This window comes from Thermothelomyces thermophilus, chromosome 1, assembly GCF_000226095.1.
Source record: "Thermothelomyces thermophilus ATCC 42464 chromosome 1, complete sequence".
Lineage (NCBI taxonomy): Eukaryota > Fungi > Ascomycota > Sordariomycetes > Sordariales > Chaetomiaceae > Thermothelomyces > Thermothelomyces thermophilus.
In genome coordinates this window covers 4647078-4670405 of record NC_016472.1, presented here as the reverse complement: position 1 = coordinate 4670405, position 23328 = coordinate 4647078, and the positions used below count along the sequence as shown (strand labels likewise).

General features: G+C 56.6%; 9 protein-coding genes across 9 annotated transcripts; 6 read left to right on the top strand and 3 right to left on the bottom strand.

The window, feature by feature from the left end:
* Positions 1-1287: 1287 nt before the first annotated feature.
* On the top strand, positions 1288-2178 carry MYCTH_2313731 (uncharacterized protein; the record flags this gene model as incomplete). Its single annotated transcript, XM_003659425.1, has 1 exon — positions 1288-2178. A coding segment is annotated over exon 1 (577 nt), but the record flags the coding sequence as incomplete, so codon positions are not given.
* A 131-nt stretch (positions 2179-2309) lies between these two features.
* Positions 2310-4115, top strand: MYCTH_2296570 (uncharacterized protein). The gene is made up of 3 exons (XM_003659424.1): positions 2310-2436; positions 2590-3143; positions 3256-4115. The coding sequence occupies exons 1-3, from the start codon at positions 2400-2402 to the stop codon at positions 3949-3951; spliced, it is 1287 nt and encodes a 428-aa protein (XP_003659472.1). The 5' UTR covers positions 2310-2399; the 3' UTR covers positions 3952-4115.
* Positions 4116-4849: 734 nt separating this feature from the next.
* On the top strand, positions 4850-6060 carry MYCTH_110532 (small heat shock protein). Its single transcript, XM_003659423.1, has one exon. The coding sequence runs from the start codon at positions 5182-5184 to the stop codon at positions 5731-5733; it is 552 nt and encodes a 183-aa protein (XP_003659471.1). The 5' UTR covers positions 4850-5181; the 3' UTR covers positions 5734-6060.
* A 296-nt stretch (positions 6061-6356) lies between these two features.
* On the bottom strand, positions 6357-6802 carry MYCTH_2115074 (uncharacterized protein; the record flags this gene model as incomplete). The annotated part of the gene is made up of 3 exons (XM_003659422.1): positions 6357-6379; positions 6433-6546; positions 6688-6802. 3 exons carry the CDS (start codon positions 6800-6802, stop codon positions 6357-6359), a joined length of 252 nt encoding a protein of 83 aa, XP_003659470.1.
* Positions 6803-7674: 872 nt separating this feature from the next.
* On the top strand, positions 7675-9086 carry MYCTH_44322 (uncharacterized protein; the record flags this gene model as incomplete). Its single annotated transcript, XM_003659421.1, has 3 exons — positions 7675-8028; positions 8098-8148; positions 8211-9086. 3 exons carry the CDS (start codon positions 7675-7677, stop codon positions 9084-9086), a joined length of 1281 nt encoding a protein of 426 aa, XP_003659469.1.
* Positions 9087-9465: 379 nt separating this feature from the next.
* MYCTH_2296565 (uncharacterized protein) lies at positions 9466-12971 on the bottom strand. Its single transcript, XM_003659420.1, has one exon. It carries the CDS (start codon positions 12786-12788, stop codon positions 9549-9551), a length of 3240 nt encoding a protein of 1079 aa, XP_003659468.1. The 5' UTR covers positions 12789-12971; the 3' UTR covers positions 9466-9548.
* An 851-nt stretch (positions 12972-13822) lies between these two features.
* On the top strand, positions 13823-16866 carry MYCTH_2115071 (uncharacterized protein; the record flags this gene model as incomplete). The annotated part of the gene is made up of 6 exons (XM_003659419.1): positions 13823-13863; positions 14043-15247; positions 15522-15525; positions 15935-16062; positions 16136-16347; positions 16435-16866. The coding sequence occupies 6 exons, from the start codon at positions 13823-13825 to the stop codon at positions 16864-16866; spliced, it is 2022 nt and encodes a 673-aa protein (XP_003659467.1).
* Positions 16867-17081: 215 nt separating this feature from the next.
* Positions 17082-21780, bottom strand: MYCTH_2296558 (uncharacterized protein). Its single transcript, XM_003659418.1, has 3 exons — positions 21591-21780; positions 21422-21533; positions 17082-21359 (listed from the first exon to the last, which is right to left on the bottom strand). Exons 1-3 carry the CDS (start codon positions 21656-21658, stop codon positions 17268-17270), a joined length of 4272 nt encoding a protein of 1423 aa, XP_003659466.1. The 5' UTR covers positions 21659-21780; the 3' UTR covers positions 17082-17267.
* A 730-nt stretch (positions 21781-22510) lies between these two features.
* Positions 22511-23325, top strand: MYCTH_2052150 (uncharacterized protein; the record flags this gene model as incomplete). Its single annotated transcript, XM_003659417.1, has 3 exons — positions 22511-22634; positions 22722-22887; positions 22956-23325. The coding sequence occupies 3 exons, from the start codon at positions 22511-22513 to the stop codon at positions 23323-23325; spliced, it is 660 nt and encodes a 219-aa protein (XP_003659465.1).
* Between the last annotated feature and the right edge of the window lie 3 nt (positions 23326-23328).

Genomic DNA, 23328 nt, shown 5'->3' with positions numbered 1-23328 from the left:
GCCGTCGGGGCGCCTATCTTTTGCCGGTTCCAGCCCCAGGGCGCGTTAGCAAGAAGATCCCAAGGTAGCGTCGCCCCGTCTCCCCCCCCCCCCCCCCCCCCGGCCCATCCCATACCTCCAGTTGCCTAGACTCGTCCATTTTCTCCATCCATAGGCACGGAACATACGGACAGACGCAGAGCCCGGCATCTCACTTCTCCTCCCGGTCTAGAAAGCTGTGTTGCAACTGTCTCGTCTAGCCGTCTTCCCGGGAAAACCAGCTTCTTTACTTCACACACACAGGTCCCTAGGAGTTCTTGTTTATCTCCGAGGAAAGATTCCCGGCGGCCTGATTTCACGAGGGCAAAATCAAGAAGTGAAAAAAAAAAGAAGAAAAGAAATAAAGAAAATAAAGAAGAAATAGGGAAAAGGAAGGGAAGGTCTCCTTCCGAAAAGAAAGTTCTCTGTTGACGAACAATCCCACGCCGTCACGACTGAGCTTGGAGTACGCGCCGTGTCCGCAGGCCGGGTTAGTCGGTTCGTCCCACCTTGGTTCTAGACGCACAGAGCCTCCCCGCCAACTGGTCGGCGTTGATAAAGTGGTTGGCCTGCCGTTGCCTCCGCCTCGAGTACCGAAACCTTACGTTAGGTCGGGTTGGGTAGTTTGTCTGCACCGGCTCCAGCCGCAGCTGCAGCTCCGTGACATACCCACAACCCGCCAGACCGTTTTTCGCCCCGGTCAGCCAGCCGCCCTACGCAACCGCCCCGGCCCGAGGAGAAAGCCGTTGGCACTGGGCAACATTTCTTCTTTTTGTTTTTCCTTTTCGACAGGCAAGCCAGGGTTTTCGCCTCCGCGCCTCACGCCACTGCTCGTGTCTTCCGCCTTTCTCACCCTCCTCGGCCGCCCTTCTTATTGGACCACTACCCTGCCCTACCACTGGGGGAGAGAGCTCTCTCCACGCTTTCATGACGGCTATCCAACAAGTCAATCCTGTCATTGCTCACGGCAGCCCAGGGAGGGTTGCTTTTGATAACGTTAGGTTTATCAATTGCCACGCTGAATATTCTCGGTGCCGCCTGTTTAATCTCGTGCGCTCACGCCTGTCTATTTCACCCTAAAAGTACCTAAACTTTGCACCTCTGCCAATAATACTGTTCGGAATAGCCTGCCGAGATCAGGCTTGTCGAAGCATTATTCATCCCGGGTCCCCTCCCCCCCCTTTCTTCTGGGACGTTGCTACACCCGATCTTCTCTCAGTCTGTGGCGAGAAGAAGGAAAGAGGTGGAAGGAGAAGTTAAGAGAACAGAAAAAGATTGTTGGGTGGGTTGTGAGGTGGTTTTTTCTTCTCCGCTACTCCGCTGCCGCCTTCCTTGAGAACCTCGTTTCCCCCCCCCGCCTTCTTCCCCTACCACCCCTCCTTCATCACACACCTTCTGGAACCATCAGAGACCGATACCTACAGCGACATTGGAAGGAAGTCACAGCGTCTTACAGCGGGCTGCCCCTCCACTCTCCGAGATAATCGACTAAGGGGAAGTGGACCAAGACCTGACTGAGCAAAGAGAGGACAAACCCAATCGATTCTCCGGTTTCCGGAGTCACCTGCGCTCCCATGGGAGACGATAAGTGCCACCCTAGCACTGAAGCGGAATCCTCTCAACCGGGGACCGCTTCTGCCACGCTGCCAGCGTCTGAACCAAGCCCGGGCCACATTGTGGCCGAGGAGCAGGCCTCCGCAGCAGTACCGCAAGAGCCGCAAGACGGGCGATCCGCGGGCGCCCAGCCGTTCTTCACGGTCGACATGGCACATCAGCCGCAAGCAGCGCCGTTTGACATGAGTGCCATGGGTCACGCTCTGCCACAGAGTCCCTACCGAGGACAACCCTATAGCCATGTCGGGGCCCGATATATGGGCTTTGCCCAGATGGCTCCGGCCCAGTACGGAACACCCAACGGCATGGGCGCCATGCCTCCACAGCCATACTACGCCTCGCCGCACAACCCCATGGCGTCCTTCTACCAGTCGCCCATGTCGGCGCAGCCACCGCCCACGATACCGCCGAGACCCGATTTGGGGTACTACACCCCGCCGTTGGTTATGAACCAGACGACCCCTGCGGGGCAGCATTTCTACTACCAGCCAGGGCCTGCCTATTCGGCGCCGACGCCCCAATTCCCGGGGCAAGTAGCGCTTGGGCAATTCGGAGCCCCAGACTTGCAGCATTGCTACTCCGACCATGGGTCGCGCCAGATGCAGCACGGGAGGACCCAGGAGCCAAGCGTGGCGGCACCGCTGCCGCCGCCGTCAAGCCCCCAGGGAAACGGTAAACCCCCCTCTTTCCCGGGAACACTGCAGCACTTTGGGAACCTGTGACACTGACGGATCGCTCCCTCTGTAGGCGCCGGAGCCAGCCAAAGCATGGTTAGGGGGCCACCGAGGAAACCAAGGCAGAGCGGTAGGTGTTAGCCCCTTCCTCACTTATCAAAACCCCCCCCTTCTCTCTCTCCAAACTCACGCTGTTTTATCTTTTCTGGGGGGACGAGCCGAGTCAAGAGGGGTTCTTGGTGCAGCAAGGGTTGCTGACGCGGTCTACGATACAACTTCCAAGGTCACGCTATTTGGATCGGAAACCTTCCTCCCCAAACCAACCTCATGAGTCTAGTGCATCATGTTTGCAAGGAGACGGAGGGGCTCGAGTCGCTGTTTTTGATTTCCAAGAGCAATTGCGCGTTTGCCAATTTCAAGGACGAGCAGTCCTGCGTAGCGGCGCAGCGGAAACTTCACGACTCTAGGTTCATGACGGTCCGACTGGTGAGCAGGCTGAGGAAGAGCACTGTGGAAGGGCCAGCGGGCGTCACGGCTCCGACGGGACCGGCCGCATCCGCGCCGAAGGTGGCGGGTACGCAAGGGGCGAGCCCCTCCGCGGGTGGTGAGGGTGACGGAGGCGAGAGGGCAGAGAGCAGCGCTCCGTCGCCTAAATCGGCCGCAGCTCATTCAGGCTCTCCGGCAGGCCCTCCACCTGTAGACGGAGGGGCGCCTCCCCGCAAGGATCGTTTCTTTGTCCTCAAGAGCCTCACCGTCGAAGATCTCGAGCTGAGTGTCCGGACCAAAACTTGGGCGACACAGTCGCACAACGAGGAGACGTTGAACACTGCATTCAAGGTAGGCGGACACTTGATCCCTCACTGGCGCCGTGGTAGTCGAGGCGCACGAAGGGAGGTGGCGGCGACGAGGGACCTCTCCTGAGGCGTATTCAGCAGACTAACCACGACAGACTTCGGACAATGTCTATCTCGTATTCTCGGCGAACAAATCGGGCGAGTATTTTGGCTATGCACGCATGGCGTCGGCCATCAACGAAGACCCGGCGGCGGCCATCCAGTTCGCGCCGAGCGCGCATGCAGTGAGCGAGGTCGACCTCCCGAAGGCGATACCGACGGAGCCAACCGAGTTCGCGCCCAGGGGCCGCATCATCGACGACTCGGCCCGCGGCACCATTTTCTGGGAGGCAGAGCATGACGACGATGACGACGACGACGACGATGACAACGATGACGACAACAAGAACAAGAACAGCAACAGGGCTGGGTCTGATGGTGGGCAGGAGGACGAAGGCTCGGGCGCCTCGGCGGGGGGAGACACGGGCAGCATCCGGAGCGGACGGGATAGCAGCGCATCGGAGCCCAAGGCCTGGGGCAAGCCGTTCCGGGTCGAGTGGCTGTCAACGACTCGTCTCCCGTTCTACCGCACGAGGGGGCTCCGGAATCCATGGAACTCGAACCGGGAGGTGAAGATCGCAAGAGACGGCACGGAACTCGAGCCGTCGGTCGGGAGGAGGGTGATTGGGCTCTTCAACAAGGTACAGAGTCCCGTGCCGAACGTGCCGCCCGCCATGGTCCCCGGTGTGGCTCCAGTGGGGATCCGAATGCAGGGTCCTCTACCACAGGTTGGGTATCCGCCCTTGCGGTAAAATGCCTTGGCTGTCTTCATTTGTCCAATTACCTTTATGTTTACTTGGTTACCTTACTCCGTACTTCCTCGATCAAAGCGGCGTTGCAACAGCGAGACAGAGCATGGACAGGCGGCGGTAGCATTGGTTATGTGTTCATAGTTCTCTCCAATACCCCCGAGCCGGCTTGTCTGAACAGGTGCTGTCCTTGGGAGCTACTGAAGAGAAGTAATCACCCGTAGAGCACTCTCCCTTCCCCAAGTGGTGCCACTGGAGTTAAAGCAAACAAACCTCTGTCGTGCTGTCAACCCAAGAAGCTGCGCACGGGTCTTGAGAAAGTCAACAGAGATGTTGAGTTGCTCTCCTCCGTCCTTCAATTGGGCGTGTCGTCGCCGTGGTCTCTACAATTCGTTTCCCCACCACTGCGGAACTTTGCTGCCCATACTCCGTACACCGGCTGCAAATTTCCCCGTCCTGCTACAGTCATGGGATGAGGATGGGTGAGGCAGTGTTAAGTGTGTGCCACCGTGCGAGGTGTAATCGGCACCGAATAGTGTAATCCGTACAGAATACGGATTGCTCGATTTCAAAGTTTCGTACTTGCGCGGCAAGCTGCGCAACAGGCCAATGACGTCATCATATGCCTACATAGTAGTTATTCACTCGCAAGCGGAGATTTTGGAGGCACGGCTGACCGATTTGTCGCAGCTTCCAACAAGCTCTCGCTGGCCCCACCTCGAGCTGTGGATCCGTCATTCTAGAAGCCGCTTGCGCCTTCCAACAAGGTACCTAAACAATGCGACTTGAGTGTCACCTTCCTGCTGCCCACACTAGTGGAGTCTGGAGTTTAGGCGTGCACTTAAGCTACATGTCTAGTACTATCCTACAGAAGCTTCCAGCCCCATCGTGATGCCCAGTCAACTCGTCGGTTCTCTCCTGCTTGCGCCACGCTGAAGCGGATCGCGGCCTCTGGTAGATACCGGTGCATTCCAGAATACTAGAGTAAACATGGCGACCGCGCCTCTACTCCTCAGTCTCGAGAGTTCGAGAGTCTAGTAGAACTTCTGGCAGGCGAATCTCGTGGGGTATATATAGCTAGGCGACATCTTCAGCCCCGTCACTCGCTGCTCGTCTTGTGTACAGCAGAGAGAGAAAAAAACATCTAATAAGTTGACAACGTTCTCGACCATCGTCCAACGATTCATACCAACCGCCACCACCGAGCGTCGCAAAGTCACACCAGCATACAAAATGGCGTTCTTCACCGACACCGTCTACGGCTCCGACCGGAGCTTCATGCCACTCTTCCGTCTCCTGGACGAGTTCGACAACTATACCCGCGAAGTCCAGGGTACGACCAATGAGCGCTCCCGTCCCCGCGGTCGCCGGCAGGCCGGTGCATTCCAACCCAAGTTCGATGCCCGCGAGACCGACAGTGCCTTTGAGCTCTATGGCGAGCTCCCCGGCATTGAGCGCGACAAGATCAGCGTCGAGTTCACCGAGCCCCAGACCATGGTGATCCGCGGCCGCACCGAGCGCGCTTACCCCTCCCCGTCAGCTCAGCAGCCGGCTGACACCGCCGGCGCCGAGAGTAGCGAGGAGGGCGCCGGCAACGACAACAGCAAGGCAGCCTCGGACAGATACTGGCTGCAGGAGCGCACCGTCGGCGACTTTGCTCGCGTCTTCAACTTCCCCACCCGCATCGACCAGGACGCCGTCTCTGCACGCCTCCACAACGGCATCCTGAGCGTCGTCGTGCCGAAGGCCAGGAGGCACGAGGCCCGCCGCATCGCCATCAACTGAACCATCTCCGACCTTCTCGCGTTATCCGAACCTTTCACCCTCTTTCCCACCATTTGGGGTTCATTTTCTGCAATGAGCTTCCTTTTTTTCCTCGATCTTATTGCGTTGGGTTCTCTGAGTTGTATATATAGCAAGTCACTTGCACCCTCTTGGCATGGCATCGGCGTACGTGGTGAGGATATGGCTGGGAGAAAGGGTACACAGATGGGAGTGTTTCCAATGTATCCCGGGAGGTATTGGCAACCGGCGTGGGGAACCACTTGGCGGGCTCTTTGAGAGTTAGCGTTGATACTCAATAGAAAGTGCAATGTCAGCATTCCTAAATTGTTCAAGCTGTTCTCCCTTGCCCGTGATTGAGCAAAGACATTGCGGTTCCTCTCTGCCACTACCCACTGGTGCTTCGTCCTCGTTGCCGCAGGCTTGGTGTATCGTTGTCCTTGCACGTTGAACCGGCTGCTCGGGATGCCCAACATATGAGCACAATCCACACCCTACGGCCCCGACCCAAAGCCAATCGCTAGTCTATCCAGCTGCAAGTACCTCGACAGCCATACGTGCTTTACTAGATAGGAGCGGCCTGTAGGTTGGTCTTCAGAGTCTTCGCTTGAGACACAGGAGGTATTTCAATCTGCCGAGATGTACATGACTATGCTTAAGAGTTAGAGACAGCTAGCACAAAGTGGTAAGATCATTACTGACCATTGTTTCCTCTCACGAAAGTATCGCCATAAGTCCGCCGCTTTGTGCCGTTGACGTATTCTTCCGTCTTCTCCAGCGCGATATTCATGTACCCATCCACTGACTGGAGCTCACCTGGAGCAACACCAAGAATATGTTAACAGAAACTCAAGCCGAGTGCCCAAAATGAAGGAGATAGCAGTAAATAGCTAGGTGCTCATGTGTTGAGGCCTGCCTATCAAGCATCACCGGTGAGAGGATGAATGCAGCACTTACCCTTATAGACGACGCCCGAGTTCAGCTTAACCGTTACCGGGTTGCCAATGATCTCGCCCAAAAAGCTGGAGGGGTCCTTTCCCTCGCCGCTCTGGGTAGCTGCGCCGTTCTCCATGGCTGACGAGAATGAATGAAAGCGGGAAAGAAAAGGACGCGGAGAAAGGGAAGAGAGAGAAACCCACGCTTGTTGGTGCTTGCGCAGTGCGACTTGGCGGTTGGCAGCTCAATGCTTGGCCAGGTCAGTTGATTTGCAGAAGAGAGGGAGAGAGACGTGGGGGGAATTGCAGTGGGACGAAGGAGGCCCACATCAGAGCATTGACTCGCTCTGGGCATCGGAAACGGAGGTCACCACACTCAATTTGATGCACTCCTTGACGTTTCGCAAGCCTACCCTCCTAGTTCCAAACCTCCCACTACGCAAGGTGCAAATACTTGATGAAAGATGACCACGAAATAACTTTCCGTTTGAATGCCGTAAATTTCCCGCTTGAAATTGGTTGGAGAGCATGTTGGGAGGGGCCATATTGAGAGAAGAGGGCGCCAAGTAACTAGTCCCCGAGAGTTTCTGGATATGTCTCCTCCCTCTCTCTCTCTCTCTCTCAAATACACATATACTCAATTACTCCTCTCTTACACACACACACACACAAACACACACATTCTCTCTCTCTCTCTCCCTCTCTCTTTCTCTCTCGCCCAATAGGCATACGCGCTTTATTTCTACCTGTAGGCATTTGGGGAGGAACTCTCAACAGAAGCCTTGCATTTAAGTGCAAGACAGAAAGAGGCCTCTCATCCCGAGGGTGCAGGGCCCGCGAAGCGAGCCACCACAGCCTCGCTCCTCCCTGGTTCAGGTACATTACATATTTGAGAACTCATTTCCATTTGACTCTTTTCTTCCGCCTCCCCTTTTCCCTCTGTTCTCTCTCCAGATAGCTGCCTGGGTTTTCTTTCTACCTTCCTATTGCAATATTTTTAAAAATCATCATGGGCGGCTCTGCTTTTTCCTCTCTCCCCGACCCTCCCTACACGCCACGGATGCCTCCCGCGGTCTACAGGCGCGCGCTATCCGCATGCAATGCGTTACTGAGGGAGATATTCGTCTGCGTGGCGTCGCCCATCGAAGGCCCAGGAAAGAAGGACCATGGCGACATTGACATCTTGGTGGCGCTGGAGAAGCGTACCTTGTTTCCCCAAACCCGCGATGACTCGATCCCGAGAAGCCCGCATGAGCTGATGGCCATCATTCAACGCCAGCTCGGCGCGAAGCACGCCATCGTCCACCCGGCAGGTACCTCGGCGCACCTGACGATCCAGTGGCCATCGGATATGGACCAGCATGTCTCAACGCCCGGTGGAGTGTTGGGCGACCGAGGAATTGCCGAGAGCCGGGGGGAGCCGGAAGCCAAGTACGTGCAGGTCGATGTTCACATCTGCCCAGACATTGACGAGTTCTGCTGGGTAAGGATGCGCTGAGCCCCGCGAGAGGGCCAGGGACCGACATCGCTGACCGCGCCTCCCAGAGACTCTTCAAACATGCTCATGGCGACCTTTGGAACATCCTAGGGAGCACCATCAGGCCATTTGGACTCACCATTGATGAGGAAGCACTGTGGCTTCGGATACCCGAGATCGAAAAGTTCGACCGTAAGAGGGCCAAAGTGTGCCTGAGTAGGGACCCCGTCGAGATCATCCATTTCCTCGGGATGAAAGTGGAGGGCTTCTGGGACGAGCCGTTCGAATCGGTGGATGCCCTGTTCGACTATGCGACGACCTGTCGGCTGTTTTGGGTCCGAGACACCCCGGTTGGTGTGGCCGAAGAGGACGCCGACGCTGCTGGAGTTATTGGCGGGGAGGATGGGCGGAGAAGGCTGAAAGCCAACGATCGACGGCGGATGGCTGGCCGCCCGGTCTATCGACGCTGGATCTATGAGTTCATCCCCCGACTCTGCGCCGAAGGCAAATTCCTCAGCAACCATCCCGGTAAGTCCGCCGAAGAGGTGCGAGCCATGGTACGAGATGAAGCATTCGAGCGCTTCTTTGTGGAGGCGGAGTATCGGGAGCGGTTGAGGGAGTGGCGGCTGAAAAGAGACGGCGAGCAGATGAAGGTCCTGGTCAAGGAGTCAGTTCCGAGCACCATGGACCCGCAGCGGAGAGCATGTGTAATAGGTGCTCTGAAGAAGATCATACTGGAGGGCGACCCGTCGTTCGGATTCGATCCTTCAGGCCTACGGCTCGCAGACGGCTTCTACGACACAAGTGCTGTCCGCAACTTCATCCACCATAACCTGGAGGAGGTGGCCAAGGTCGCATGGGCAAGGCAACAGCAGCGGGCGCAAGAAGCAATGCTACTGAAGGCATCTCGTAAATCTGGGTCGGGTCAGGGCATTCCTGGATAGCATGGTAGAGAAGGTAGCCACTGGGCAATTGACCCTTAAGCCCCAACACTCATATCGGTGCTGCAAGGATGTGCCTCTCAGTACCTACAGCACTTACTCATCGAATGAAGACGCACACTGGAGCAACGAATCAGAGGAGGAGCTGGGGTCAAATGAAAACATAGCCCATCTAGGCTGCTATCAGCATCATTGCCAGTTTTAGACATGACTAGACACAGAGACGAGGATGGTATCGCTTCGGGAGTACACCCATTCCCTCCCCGACCCTCCTTCCTTTCCTCCTTTCCTACCCTCATCCTGTGAGATTATGGCCAAATGGCGCCAACCAAGAACGCCATGCTCTTCAGTGATTGCCGTAACCCTAAGTTCGACCCGGCCCACGGCAACCTCCGGTCTCTTCCTGATACAGGCATAAGTTCCGTAAGTTCCACTGATATCAACGACCACAGCACTCTCGTACTGCTAGAGCCTTTCATCGGAGCCGATGGTTTCGTCTTCATCCACCTCATATCCCATCTCCTGCGCTGATTGGGCCCTTTCGTTGGCTTGCCGGACAGATTTCCACCCCGAAAATACAGCCTTGTCCTCCGGCCGTTCGACGAACGGCTTGCGGAGTCCCTTTTTAGCCAGCCGTCTTCTGTACTGCCGCTTCTGCTCCCAGCCGTAGCGAGACGTGTCGATCGTCGTGATATCGGTCCCGGTGGCGGCATCCCACATGTCAGCCAACCAGTCAGACACCTCGGGCTGGAGTCGACGCACGAGACGCCTTCCTTGTCCACCAGTAGCCCACTCATCCAACTTCACTGGAATCGCATAGCCCCAGACCGGATCATCCGATGACCAGTCGCATGCCGTGCCGGGGTAACAGTATTCTGGTTTGCAATACCGGAAGCAAATCCACGACTCCAAAACATACCAGAGAGACAGCAGAAATAGGCTGAGACCAAAGAGCGTGAACCGAAACTTCGGGCGTCGCGACCAGAGGTATGGAAGCGGAAGGTGGAGGTACGTCACTGACGCGTCGACAGGGGGTTTGGAGCCCTGGCAAACCAGACACGATGCCGATTCTCCCCTGGCGCGGTCGCCGTGACCTGCGTGTCGTGTGTGATCCTTGAGCTCCGCCTGGGAGACTTTGTCCTCAAGACGCTCAATCCCTTGCTTTGCACTCCGGATTCCGAGCAGGCCAGTCTCGAGCGACCGGCTTATCCGATCATATGCTTCCAGTTCCTTCTGCCTATCGAGCTTGTCGTCGTCGCTTACTGCGCTTGGTGGAACGGCAGGTGAGTGACCCTGGTGACTGAGCAGATCAGCGAGGTCTTCGAGCGTCGAGTCTTCAATATGGTTGGCCCGCTGGATTTCTAGTAGGTCGTCTCTGACGGTTGGCGGCCTCGCCGAATTGATCAATGGTGTGCGGCTTCTGGATAATGACCTCGCACGCCGCCGTGTAGAGAGCAATGACGACCGCCCAGGCGCCCGCTCGCCCCTAGACGACAGCGTACGCTTTCGTCGGCGCGCCGTAACACCGTCTCTTTCGCCCAGAGAAAGAGAGGATTTAGAATCCCCGCTGCTGCTGTTACTCAAGCGTCTCGCCCCGTTTCGCTGCGATTCGACGTCCTTGTTCTCAGCAGGCGGAGCCGAGACAGGACTCTCTACCTTTTCCACCTTGACCGTTGCTGGGGTCTCGACAAACGCCCCCGTCACCTTAGGAGTAGGCTGCGTTGAAGGATCAGTCTGGGTCGGCTTTGGCGTCTCATCGGGAGCCTCTTCCTCGGCCTCTGGCGACGGAGCCCGCAAGGAACCCTTTTCTGATTGATTCTCTTGGGGCGCAAAGAGCTTCATTTCCCCCTCTATGCGTTCCGTCGGGTCGACGTCCGAATGCGCGAAGCTTTTGCGCTTAGCCGTCTTCGAGTCAGCTGACGGACTTCTCGAGAGGCCGCTGAAGCCAACAGTGGGCCTGACGTCGCTCTTAGCGCCGCCGATTGACCTTCTCTGCCTTGCTCGTTCGGCTAGCCCGAGGGAACGCGGTGCTGAATGGTTGCTATTTGCAACTGTCCGCACTTCGAGAGTCGGGCTGCTGCCTGTTGCGGCTCCCAGCCGGCGTAAGACCTCGTCACCCGGGTCTTCCCCCGCTTCTGGGGCGCTGTGTTGACCCTTCCTATCTTCGCCGCTTCTCTCGCCGCCGGTATCCACTTGATTGTCCAGGGAGCGATCTCGAACAGGAGGGGGTGGACCAAATATGCTCTTGTCGGTTTGGCCTCCTTCACCTTGGATTGTGACCCCGGACGTTTCATTCCCTGGCTTCCGCAGCCTGTCACGCAGCGGAGAGAACGCCCGCGTACGTTCTCTGCTAGATATTCGTGCGACATCTGGGGATGGTGAACGTGAAATTCTAATATTTCTCTCCCGCAACTCGTCCAGTCTAGCCGTTGCGAGTGCCTTCCTGGATAAAGTCTCAATTTCACGCAACCTGAGCTCATCCACTTTCAGATTTGTCTGGCTGACCGATCGGGGGCGGGGACCTGCATTCCCATCGTCGGGTTGATCCTCCAGTGCGTCCTTGGCAACTGTATGAGACTCTAGAGGCTGGTTGGGCAATGCAGGGCCCTCATCTCGAGTCTCCGCGGCAGGGCGAGCATCTGAGGCGCCTGGGCTAGCGGTCTGGGTATCTTGTGATTCGTGGATGGGGTTTTCTGAGAAGTACTGGCTAACTCTAGCCTCCAAGGCCCGAATCTCGTCAATTTTAGTATTGCGGCGGCCGAGGATAACCGGGGGGCTGTTTGAGATTTGTAGGTCGGCCTCGGTGAAATCCGCGTCCGCTTGCCAAGCAAAGCTCCTGTTGGGAGTTTGCGAGTCGAGAAATGCGGCGCTCCGCGCACGGGGGGGTGTCGTGCTCTGTCCTAGAAGCTCGTCGCGAGTTTCGTGATCCGCCAGCGCCTGATCGTCTCCTTCGTGAGGCAACACTTCATCACTTGACTCCCGCTTTCTCCCGGAAAATCGCCGCAATAGCGACGGGCTGGTCGTTGTCCCCTTGCCAGGCTGTGGCGAGAAGAAGCTATCGAAACTACCTCGGCTGGTTTTCCGCACAAGCAATTCCTTTCCGGACTCGACAATCCTAGTCCCGAGCCTGGAACGGGATAAGAAGCCGCTGCTGCGGCGGTTGGTCTCCTCTGGGTTCCTCTGGTCTCTTGCAAATTGGCGGAGCTTATCGTCAAACGTGCTATCCGAAGTATCGCTTTGCTGTGACGAACCAGGACGCCCCTCATGACCCTCAGCATGGCTGGTCCCTGAAGGCTCTTCCCTCAGTCCTCCGCGTTGTGGGAGCGCCGACACGCTAGGACTCGAGGCCTTTGTATGTTTCTTCCCGGCAGATTCGCGAGGAGATCGCCACAACCGTGGCGCTGGACTCGGTGATCCCTGAGCTGCCTCCTCTTCTTCGGCCCTCCGGTAGGCGTCCGAAAGGGTGAATGGCCGTCGCTGAGCGGGGCGCGGAATTCTCGTACTGCTGGGCGACGCTACATTTCCGTCGGAAACTGAGCCTGAGCTTCCCGGGCGAGCATTGTCCTCATGCGCCTTTGGTCGCGAAAACAGGCTTCTTCTGCGCGACGCGCTGTGGATAACTAGTGGCGACGTGAAGCGGGTATTTGGCTGTGCTGCTTTCGCATCGATATCTGGCCCTGCGCGGCCATTTCCGTCGCGTTCCATTTCCGTAAGACGGTCGCAGTCGCGTCGGTGGAGCGCCGTATCGGTATATGGGTGAGCTCGACCGGGAAAGACAGGCGGGTTGTGCTTAATGCTTGTCGCGCTACAAGTAGACAAGGGTTGAAAGAACTGTGTAAGAGGTGCAACGCGCCATCGTCCAAAAATAAGGAACACACGGTGCTGAGCGTAGGCAGACAACTAAGAGAGTGTGCTCCGAAGTCCACGTTGTGCCTGTCGAGTCGCACTTGCTGGTGCCCAACCTACCAAGTAATATCTCCAGGCCTGTGCTGCGCTGTCTAGCGTGGTGCTGAGCTTGGGTGATCAGGTACCCTGAGGAAGGTAACGTCAGCTACTGCAACTGCGTGCGTATTACAGTACGATAGAGTACAATACGTGCGATCCGTGATGTTTTTTCATTGGCACTTTGGGGTTGGTAAGGTAACTTCGCCGTACTCTACTATGTATTGCCAACAAACTGCAAGCTGCCCCTCCCCACCGCCCCCACCTCACGCGGCAACCAATGCAAACTGAAGCGCGTCTTTCGTGCTACGCACTCGGTACTCCCCTTTGCGCTCGTCTTAAGTCCAAAAGATAGTCTGAACAATGCTCACCTTGCGCCTCCTCAACATCTTTAATTTATCCCATTTCACTGGTTCTCGTAGGCATGGGTTCAGGATTGTTCAGGATTTATCAGAGATATCAGCTCTTATAGCATGGGCATCGTCATTACAGGTACAGAGTACAATACACCTGGGCCTTCGACGCGCAACACGGCGCGCACAGACGCCCAACGCTCACATATAAACCCCTGGCCTGCTGACTTGAGAGGAGGAGGCCGCCGACAGGGTTACGGCGCCGGTCACGCATTGTTTACGTGTCGGCAATAATATAAATGACCAGAATCCGGCTGCCCAGAGCTATCGAAGGGTGTTTGAGAGAGCGCTCGATTCCCGACTCGTGGATACTCTACGTAACCTCCCGACACCGGAAGATATTAATGATTGTTGCCTGGCCTTCCCTGAAGATTAAGATCTAAAATGAGCGCCCAAGAGGAAGTGGTTCGCCCGCTGGGGCCGTGGTAGGTCTATGGCTCCCCGTCCGGCTGTTCCGACCTTCATCAAGGCCGCCGTGGGGGTGTCTATCCGTTCCGCTCAGGGCTAATGTTGAGAGCAGTGAGATATACTCGTCGTCAAGGCATGCACTGGGTTTCTACAAGTGCGTGGCGAACACGTGCCGGTATTTGGTGCCCTCGGCAAGGCTCCGAGACCGAAACGTTCGCGAAATACTCGAGAATGCCGTTGCCAATGTTGCGCTCTCCATTCCATCCTTGGGTGTCGGTATCTCTGGCGAGGATACTTCCAAGCCGCGGTTTGTACAGCGGCCATCCATCAGCCTCGACGAGCATTTCGAGTTCGTGGAAAAATCGGACAAAAAGCCGGCCGCTCACGATGCTATCCTGCTCGGCATACTCGAAGACCAGCACAATCGAAGCTGGCCTGATATAGAGCATCGGCCGCCCTGGAAGTTGACCGTCATCGCCTGGGGTACGGCAGATGAGGCCGGCCTGTTCGTGCTCGACGCGGTGTTTGCGGCACACCACGCAATCGCCGACGGGCGCAGCACTGCGCTCTTCCACACGGCGCTTCTCAACGAACTGAATCACCCAACCGACCAGCCCATTCCGCTTTCTGGGCGCACCCTGGACCTGAGGGGCCTCGCTCGCCGGGTGCACGTCCGGCCCCAGGAAGAACTGGTAAAGTTCAGCAAGTCCTGGGGGTTCCTAGTGCGAGTCCTGTGGCGTGAACTCGCACCGGCCTGGCTCCGAGGGCGTCAGCCCCCCGCCCCGTGGACCGGAAAAGCTATTACGCTCGAGCCATGTCGGACAAGGCTGCGAATCGTCAGCGTCCCCTCGACCGCGGTGACACAGATCCTCGCCTCTTGCAGGGCGAACCAGGCGACGCTTACGCCTTTGCTCCACGCCCTTGTCCTGGCCTCTCTCTCCAGGCAGATATCGGCAGAGAAGGCGGCTGCGTTCCGCAGCACGACCCCGATCGACCTGAGACCGTTCATCGGTGACGGCTCGGAGAACGGAGGCAGCCGAACCTTATTTGGCGTTTATGTGACGGCCCAGACTCACACCTTTGACGCGTCTACTATCACAGCACTGCGACAGGGGCTCTCGACGGACCAGATCTGGAAGGTTGCGGCGAATCTGCGACGTAGCATGAAGCAGCATCTCGATAATGTACCAAAGGACGACATCATGAGCATGCTCGGCTGGGTCTCTGACTGGCGGAGTTTCTGGCTCTCAAAGGTGGGAAGGGCACGCCAAGACACGTGGGAGGTGTCCAACATCGGGTCGATGCCAGGTGACCAAGGGGCGGAGGGAGAGGCAGCCGGAGGCTGGAAAACCCAACGGTCTCTCATGTCCCAGGGCGCCACCGTCGCGGGCGCTGCCGTTAGCGTCAGCGTTGCCGGCGTAGCGGGAGGTGAGCTCGGCATCGTGCTGGGATGGCAGGAGGGAATCGTGGAGACCTCAACTGTCGAAAGTCTGGCGGCGGACCTCGAATGCTGGCTCGACCGGTTGGGCCGGGGCCAGGACATCATCTAACAGAAAACAACATTGATGACAGGCCAGCGACTGGTACAATCGGGCATCGGCAATACCATTGTAATTATAATTTTTTATCATCATTGTGATTGTTATTGTTGCGATGGCGGTGGTGATGGTGGCAGTCCAGTATTTGGTCTTGAACATTTGGGCAGAGATCTCCTTGTGTAATTGCTGTTCTCTCATGTCGGGCCCAGGCCGTCGCTGATTCGGAATCTTGACCGCCCGGGTGTACCTGGTGATCCGTACTTGCCAAGGATATCGTATCTTGTAACCTGAAGGTACCTCCGCAGAGTGATCGCTCCGCCAAGCCTCCGCCTCCCCAAGTACCGCCTTCCGAAGATTACCCGATCCCTAGCAAGACATCTTCGACCCAGAAATTTTGGCCCCATAGTCTGGTAAAACTCGCTGCACGGCATCTCCGCGAGTCTACGCCGCTTCTCGCTCAACCCCATTCACAAATGCCCATGGCGACACCATCGGCAACCAGGCCGCCGACGTGTCTGGCGTGTCTGCGGAGACTGGCGCAACCGTTTAGCAGCAGCAATGTAAGCGGCAGCGCCGTTACGTTGGTGCAGGTTCGCGCAAAGTCCAATCGTCTGCGACCCAGGGACCAGGGCGTTATCGTCCGCCTGCTCGAGGATATTCCTAGGTTCGGTCGCAAGGGTACGGAGCCTTTCTTTTCTTCTGGCTGTGTACATCCACGGTAGACCAATTGGTGCTGACAGTCGCACCCCAGACGCCGTCTTCCGCATCGAACGAGGGCGCATGCGCAATCAGTGGTTTCCGCACAAAAGGGCCGAGTACATGACTCCCTCGCGCTTCCGTGAGCTCGGCTTGACTCGCGACGACATCGGGGAACGGGACACCACCTTCGGTATCCTGGACGTTGCCGATGTTGAGGATTCCCCAGAGGCCGAGGTTCCATCACCGACCGTGCTGACCACATCTGTACGTTTGCCACGGCCTGCAATCCCCCCTCCTCTCCTGCTTTCCGCTGCGCTGTTCCCAGGGTTCTGACGAGTCACAAATAAACAGCCCGAGAAGGCTCACACGATCCTCACGACCATGATCCCCGACACTCTCGCCTTTCACCGCAAGCCGATCCCGGCCCCAGCCCCTCCTCCACCCTCCCAGCCTATTTCTCCTCTGGTGGCTTCCGCGAAGGCAGACACTGCGCACGATCGAAACGCCCCCATGGCCATTTATGGTTCTGTGTCAGCTACCGACATTGTGGGCCACATCAAAGGCTTACTGGTTAATGACGTTGAGGGTAGCCGCATCGTCCTCGAACCAGAAAACATCCGTTTCTTGGGCACGGACGAGGAGACAGACAGGGTCAAAACCCTGGGCCGTTGGGAGGTGGAAATTTTGGTCGGCGGTACCGGGTTGGAACCCGTCCGCAAAACTGTGGAAGTTCTGCCGCTGACCGAGGGCTCGGACAGAGGCGAAGCGCAAGTTGCTTCGTGAATAAACAGGCTCTGCCCTTAGGACTCGCATCAAGGTAGCGGGCGCAACATCAGGACGGCTGGGTGGTTCTGTATGATTACTTGTATTCAAATCATTGTATACAAAATCTGCTTCTGATGATCTCTTCTAAGAGTGATCGTCTCACTATCCCCTTTCAAACTGCCAGCTAACAACGGCAGCACAATTTACCAGACCTGAACGCCACGGCTCAGCCTCGCCCGACACAGCTGGTTATCGGAAACTTCATGGTCTAACCCATAGTCGACACCCATGCCCCAAAACAAATCTCAATTGCGTCCATCTACTCGACGCGTCAGCTTAAGCACTCTGCTCGCAATCCTTGGGTAGGTTGGGCGGGCCCAAGAGCATTTTGCTGTCCGGAGCCGAAACCAGGATGCCGCTTAGGGACCCATCAGAGAGTCAACATCCTTGCGAACCTCAAACTGCCGCGTTGACGCCTGCTGCTCAGGTTCGATTCCTGCCGACGTCTCGTTGATACCCGTTGTTCTCGCAAGTTCATTAGTAGTATGGGTCGATGTCTGTGGAGAATCACGATGCGACACGGTGGGAGCGGTTGCATGCTGATGTGTTGGGCTTGTCGGCACCGATGTATCCGCGGGCGCGGCACGCAGCGAGTTGGTCTCACTGGCGGCAGCACTATCCCGGCCCCTCGAAACCCCCATCGCGAAGGGCAAGGCTTTCCTAGAGCCTGTGCTTGACCGGCGGCTCTCGAGGTTTTTGGACAGCGTCTTGCTCACCCCCTCAATGCCCGACGCACCGATACCACGGGTTCCGGCCCCTGCTCCCTTGGATCCTACTCGACTGCGTGTGTGTTTCTCGGCCATGGCTTCGACATTATTGGCCGCAACTGTACTCTTGGCAAGCCCAGGAGTTGATGGTGCTCCGGGCTTATCCTCGGCAGCTTCGAGAAGATACCAGCGGAGGCCGTCGGACAAATCGAACGGATTATCGTTTTCATCGTCGTTTAGAGATTCCGACTCGGCAGCACCATCTTCCTTGGCCACCCCGGACGGATTTTTCAGCGATTTGGAAAGGTCCACAACTCGCTCCTGTATGCGCGAGATCCGAGCCAGCAGCCACTCCCGATTGCGCAGCCGGTGCGCCTCTTGTTCCCGCAGGAAATAGTGCGGAAAGCCAACGTTGAATGCCGCCCATGCTCCGGTCTTCTGATTCCTTGTCGGGAGGAAAAGGGCGAGGTCGCCCTCTTTAAAATGCTTGTACGCAATCTTCTCGTGCGCCTCCTTTTGAAACGCACGAGCCTTATCGCGATATGCGCGTGCGTCGCGCTGGAGCTTGCGAGCCATATGCTCGACATCCCTCACGCGCCGATAAATGACTTCACTAAAGGCATCGACGTCAAACGCACCAAGCGAGGATATGTAAGCATCATACTTCACAGATTCTGTCTCCGCGTCCGAGGAGTCCATCCAGTTGAGGAGGGTGAGATCAGCGCTATTGAAAATAGCACTGCGGCTGTTGAGCGTGCCGGATCTACGGAGCGACGAACTTGGGTCCGAGTCGTTGGCGTTTTGTGACGAGCGCTCAGACCGAGGGATCTTTTGAATCGTCATGCTGCCTTCTTGGCGCGTCACCGAAAAACCGAGTCGCTCGAGCAGGCGGATGAGGCGCTCGTTTTGCGAGTACAAGCGTTGAGTGAGATCCTTTGCATGCTTTGACCGAGCATCAAACAGGGCCGTCATGTCGGACAACCTGACGTGCGATCGCTCAAGCTTGTCTCTGAGATGCTCGACCTCCTCCTCTAGCCTGCCCACCTGTGATTGTCGGGAAGCGAGCTCTTCTGTAATTGAAATTACCTTTCTCTCTTCTTCCTCCAGCCGCTTCCGCAGGGTCTCAAAGCCCGACTCGCCGTCAGAAACCTTGGCGCGTAGCTGCTTGAGTTGCTCGCGGCTGTCGGCCAACTCGCCCTCAAGTGCCACCATCTTGGCCTGTTGTTTTGCTAGTTCCTCACGAACACGTATCGATGTGGCCTCCTCGTCTGAGGCGCGTCTCTCGACAGCTGCCTTCTCTGCTCTTGCTGATTCAAGGGCATTATGCGTCGAATCCAGTTCTGCCCGTAGCAGGGAAATGTCGTTTTCCAAACTCGACACCCTCGTCACTGCGTCACCGGCTTTCGCTGATATCTGGCTGGTGAGGTCGGCGAGATCATCGGGAGCTATTTCGCCGGGAAATAGTTGGACCCAAAGCTGGCGTAGCGCCTTGAGCTGTAGGTCAACCGTCTCGCTTGCCATCTCGTATTTCTTGCGGAGGTCTCTGGATTCTTCTTGAGCAGCCTGGAGCTGTCGTTCCTGTGCCTCTATTGTCTCACGCTGCAGACGTGTTTCCTCACGCAGAAAGTTAATCTTGCCTTCTGACTTGAGGAGATCGTCGCGTTTTTCTTTGGTCAACTGTTCGACCTCGAGCTTGAGTGCTTGAATGGTTTCGAGATAGGAAGCCTTCTCGTTCTCCCTAGATTCCCCGAAATGGTCGATCTCTTCCTCCGTGTCCTCTAACCGCGCCTGAAGGCGTTTGATCTCGTCTTCGAGTGACTTCCTCTCTCCCATAAATTCCCGTTTGAGGGCTTCCAGGTTCTCCAGCAAATCCTTCTTTGTCGAGTTGGCCTCGTCTATCTGGCCCTTGACGTCGCTGCATAGCGTAACTTGCCCCTCGAGATCCCTCTCGAGGGCCGCAGACCGTTCCTTTTCTGCTGCTAACTCAGCTTCCAGCTGCTGAACACGCTGTGCGAGGAACTCGGCGCCTTCGATAGAACCCCTCCGGTCTTCCAACGGCTGCGGAGACCTAACGGAGATGGTCGAGTCAACCCGGTCAGAGAGCTGCTGGCTCGGTAGTTGAAAGAGATTGCCCAAGCTTGGCCGTGATGCCTGAGTTTGCCGGTGAAGCAAATCCTCGAGCCTCCGCACACGACTCTCAGCTGTCTTCAGCTTGCTTTCCAGTTTGGACTTGTCATCTTGGAGGGACCGTAGGAGATCGTCATCCCCCCGAATCAGTAGGCCACTGCGCCCGAGGGCAGCCTCATGAACGCTGCCATTCTTGAACGCCTTCATGCGTTTGGACTGCTGTCTCGTGGGGTTGTCCATGGCGGAGATGAGCTTGCCGACATCTCCGACAATATCAGGATCAGCCTTGTTCGCTTGCAATAATCCGTGGAACTCCTCGAGATCCCCCCGAGTCATGGGCGGCCACGGCTCCTCCTCTCCAAGGAGATTCACCTCCAGACCCGGAACGTTGCTATCCATGCCGGGTGCTTCTGGGCCATACGTATTGCCGATAGACTTGTACCACTTCCGCCGCCTCTTGGCTTCCTCCTCCTGGAACAGAGCCATCTCGTTCGCGAGCGTAGATGAGTCTTGCTTCATCTTCTCAAACCATTCACGACGCCTGATCGCCTCGGCAACGAAGGACGCGTACATGTAAGGCACCTGTTGAATAAGCCGCAGATAGTCAAAAGTGGCGAACTCGTCCTCCTGGTGCACGGCATTGACTTGAAATTTGTATGTACGGCTCAGCGAAGTGATATTGGAAATACCGCGCATCAGCGCGAGCGATTCTGCAGCCAGTGAGTTTCTTGCCTCGGTCGCGCTACGGAGCATGTCGTGCATTTCGAGGGCTCGCTTGCTCACGCTTGGCAGCAAGCGCTCCGTATGGTTCGAGGCGATCCTGGAGATCTGCACAACAGCATCCCGCGTGGAGCTGGTGTAATCAAGAGTCGCCTCATAGTCGGTCTCGATTTTTCTAGCCAGGGCCTCTATGTCGTTGATAAGCGGCTGGATTTCTCCGGTATCAGGCGTCCCAGCACGCTCAGATGTCCTCTCATATTCGCGGAATAGGTCGTTGGCGCCCTGGAACAGGCGGGTAGCGACTTTTTCGAACTCTGCGACTCGGCCGTTGAATTTGCGAAGTGTCGCAGGCGCGAGACGACCCGCCTTGCGCGCTGTGTCCAAGTCGATTAGGTCCTCAAGAGTGGCCTTGTGCTGCGATCTGCCCTTTGCGTCACCAACATCACGGCCCGTCATGAATCGTACCATGGCAGGTGATACTGGGATGCTCCGTGCAAGCGAGAGGTACTGCTCCCAGCGCGCTGTTAGGGCACCGTGGTCGGCCTGCGTTTCCGATATCCACCTTTGAAGTTCCGGATATTTCGCCTCAAGCCCCTTGATGGCAGACTCCAGATTAAATACGGCGGCATCGAGGCAGCGCATCATGACGTCCATCTCGCTGTATCGCTCTTCGGCTGCCGCGGCCATCTGCCGACAATCCTCAACTACCATTTTCGCCCAGTCTTTCCGTGCCTTGAACAAGTCTTGCCATGACTGTACCGACTTGCTGTCCTCGATGGAGTTCGGTGGATTCTCGACGGTGTATCGCTTCGGAACCGGAAGTTCGGCTTGGGAAACGGGCGTAGTTCCCTGCGGAAGTGGCTGCGCCAGCCTGGTGTCATAGACGTATATTTCCTTCTGTCGTGCTGTTAGATCTCAAAGTCTGCGCACAGCACCGGTAAAAGCCGCGGGTCACGAACCTCGCTCTGGATCGTCTGTGGTTTCAGCGGCCTCCCTTGCGTAGTCAAGGCAACTAGGCAGTGGGCTGGTATTGCGAGCTGCCGTGCCACCAGGGTCTTGAAATCATCGAGTCTGAGAGGCGTTGGTCAACACAACGTCTCTCAGTCAAACAGTACCAGGGGCGCGCACGACGATATTTGTGAGGTATCTATCTGCAGGCGCTGGCCCGTATGGGCCACCAACACTTCTGCTGCCATGCCCAAGCATGCCTTTCAGAGCAGGATGACCTGGTAGGTGGCGAGCAAAATCGGGCCAACAACACGCGAGTCGGGGAAACCGAGAGGGAAGATGTAGTCGATGGCGTCTGTCTGTGTCCGCGCCTCCTCGGCCACGATGCGGTTCTCCCGCGGACCCCTCAATACTAGCTGCCCAAACCGTTCCCACAGTACCTAACCTTGCAAGGAGAAACTTCAAGATAAACTGTACTCAAGTTTTCGGGGGATGTCAATCGGCGCCTGGGGTGAGAAAGCAGCGGGAGTAGTTAACAGAGAGCTGCTGATCGTGTTGATTGCTTGGTCCAGAGTGGCTTTAGGCTCGAGGCAACTGCCCAGGCGCCAAGTGACTAGGGGGCTTATGATCAACGCTATTCGTACTGTGCCTGCGCACCCCGTCTTTAAACCTCATCGAGTCGAGCCACAGTCGTCTGCGCGTGCACACAGAAGAACTTGGGGCTGTTGTGAGGATGGCAACTCAGCTACGTAATCCGTAGGTAAGTTGATTTGAATCCGAAGGTTTATGCAGAAATCGACATGCCTCATCCCCAGCTCTTGGACGCTATTTGCCAACACCTTACTGACGTGCACTGGCTTCACACCATGCACGCCTCATGCTTTCCTCTGAAGATACTGTGCTGCTGAGTACTCCACCATCTAGGAGGAAGTGCAATCGAAGCTCAGGCCAAGGCAAACATTGGAGACTCCCCATTCCAGCGACATCGCTATCGCGTACCGCGCCTGCTAGTGACGAGGACGGAACCACCATCACGCCGTGGGAGTGAGCGAGCAAAGGAACCACTACCCACTACTCGTCGCCAGCCTGGCAACACGCAGATGGCATCGCACTCCCCATCCGTATCTTCCCCCGCTTTCACCGAGACTGAGGCCAGCGTTTTGGCCCTCTATGACCAGCTGCAACAGCTTCAGCTCGAGCTAGCGCTTCTTCAATCACAGCATAGTCATCGCGCGCCAGGTCAGAGATCTTGATACTAAAAAGACCCGTGAAGTCAGAATGTTGAGTCTTTATTACTCACTCCTCTCTTAGATGTTGGTAGCCCGACCACTGGGCATGATTTGTCAGAGAACCAGACCCGATTTCTGGAGGCAAAGGCCACTCTCGCGTTGTGCAATAGCGTGGTAGAAAGCGTGGTGGCAGTTCAGCCAACCTTGAACGCGGTTCACCAGGCGAGACAGGCATCAGCTGTTGAACGGTACCTTCTCCTCAGCGATCGGGAATTGGCCTCTAGGAAGTGCTGACGATCTGTTCTTTTATTCAAAGAGATCTTCTACCAATCATCCAAGAACGGGACATAGCTGCAACCAAAGCAGCAAACATCTACTCGGAGTTGCAAACAGCAAGGGCCCGTTTGGCTGAACTCGAAGTTGGGAGTCTTAAAGCTAGCCATTGGAACAGAGAGTTGGCCGCGGACGTCCTGCAGCTCGCGAGCGAAAATCACAAGCAGGACTTCGAGAGCATCCAAAACGGGCGTTTCGGAAGCGGCATCGCTGATTTGGAAAGCCAGGTCAAGTCCAGCCGACACAGATGGCGAATAATCAAGGGGGCAACAAGCGCCATTATCGCTGGTAGCGGTATCGACTGGGTCCGAGTTAAGCGCCTCAGAGAGTTGGTACTTGATCCACTAGATTAATAA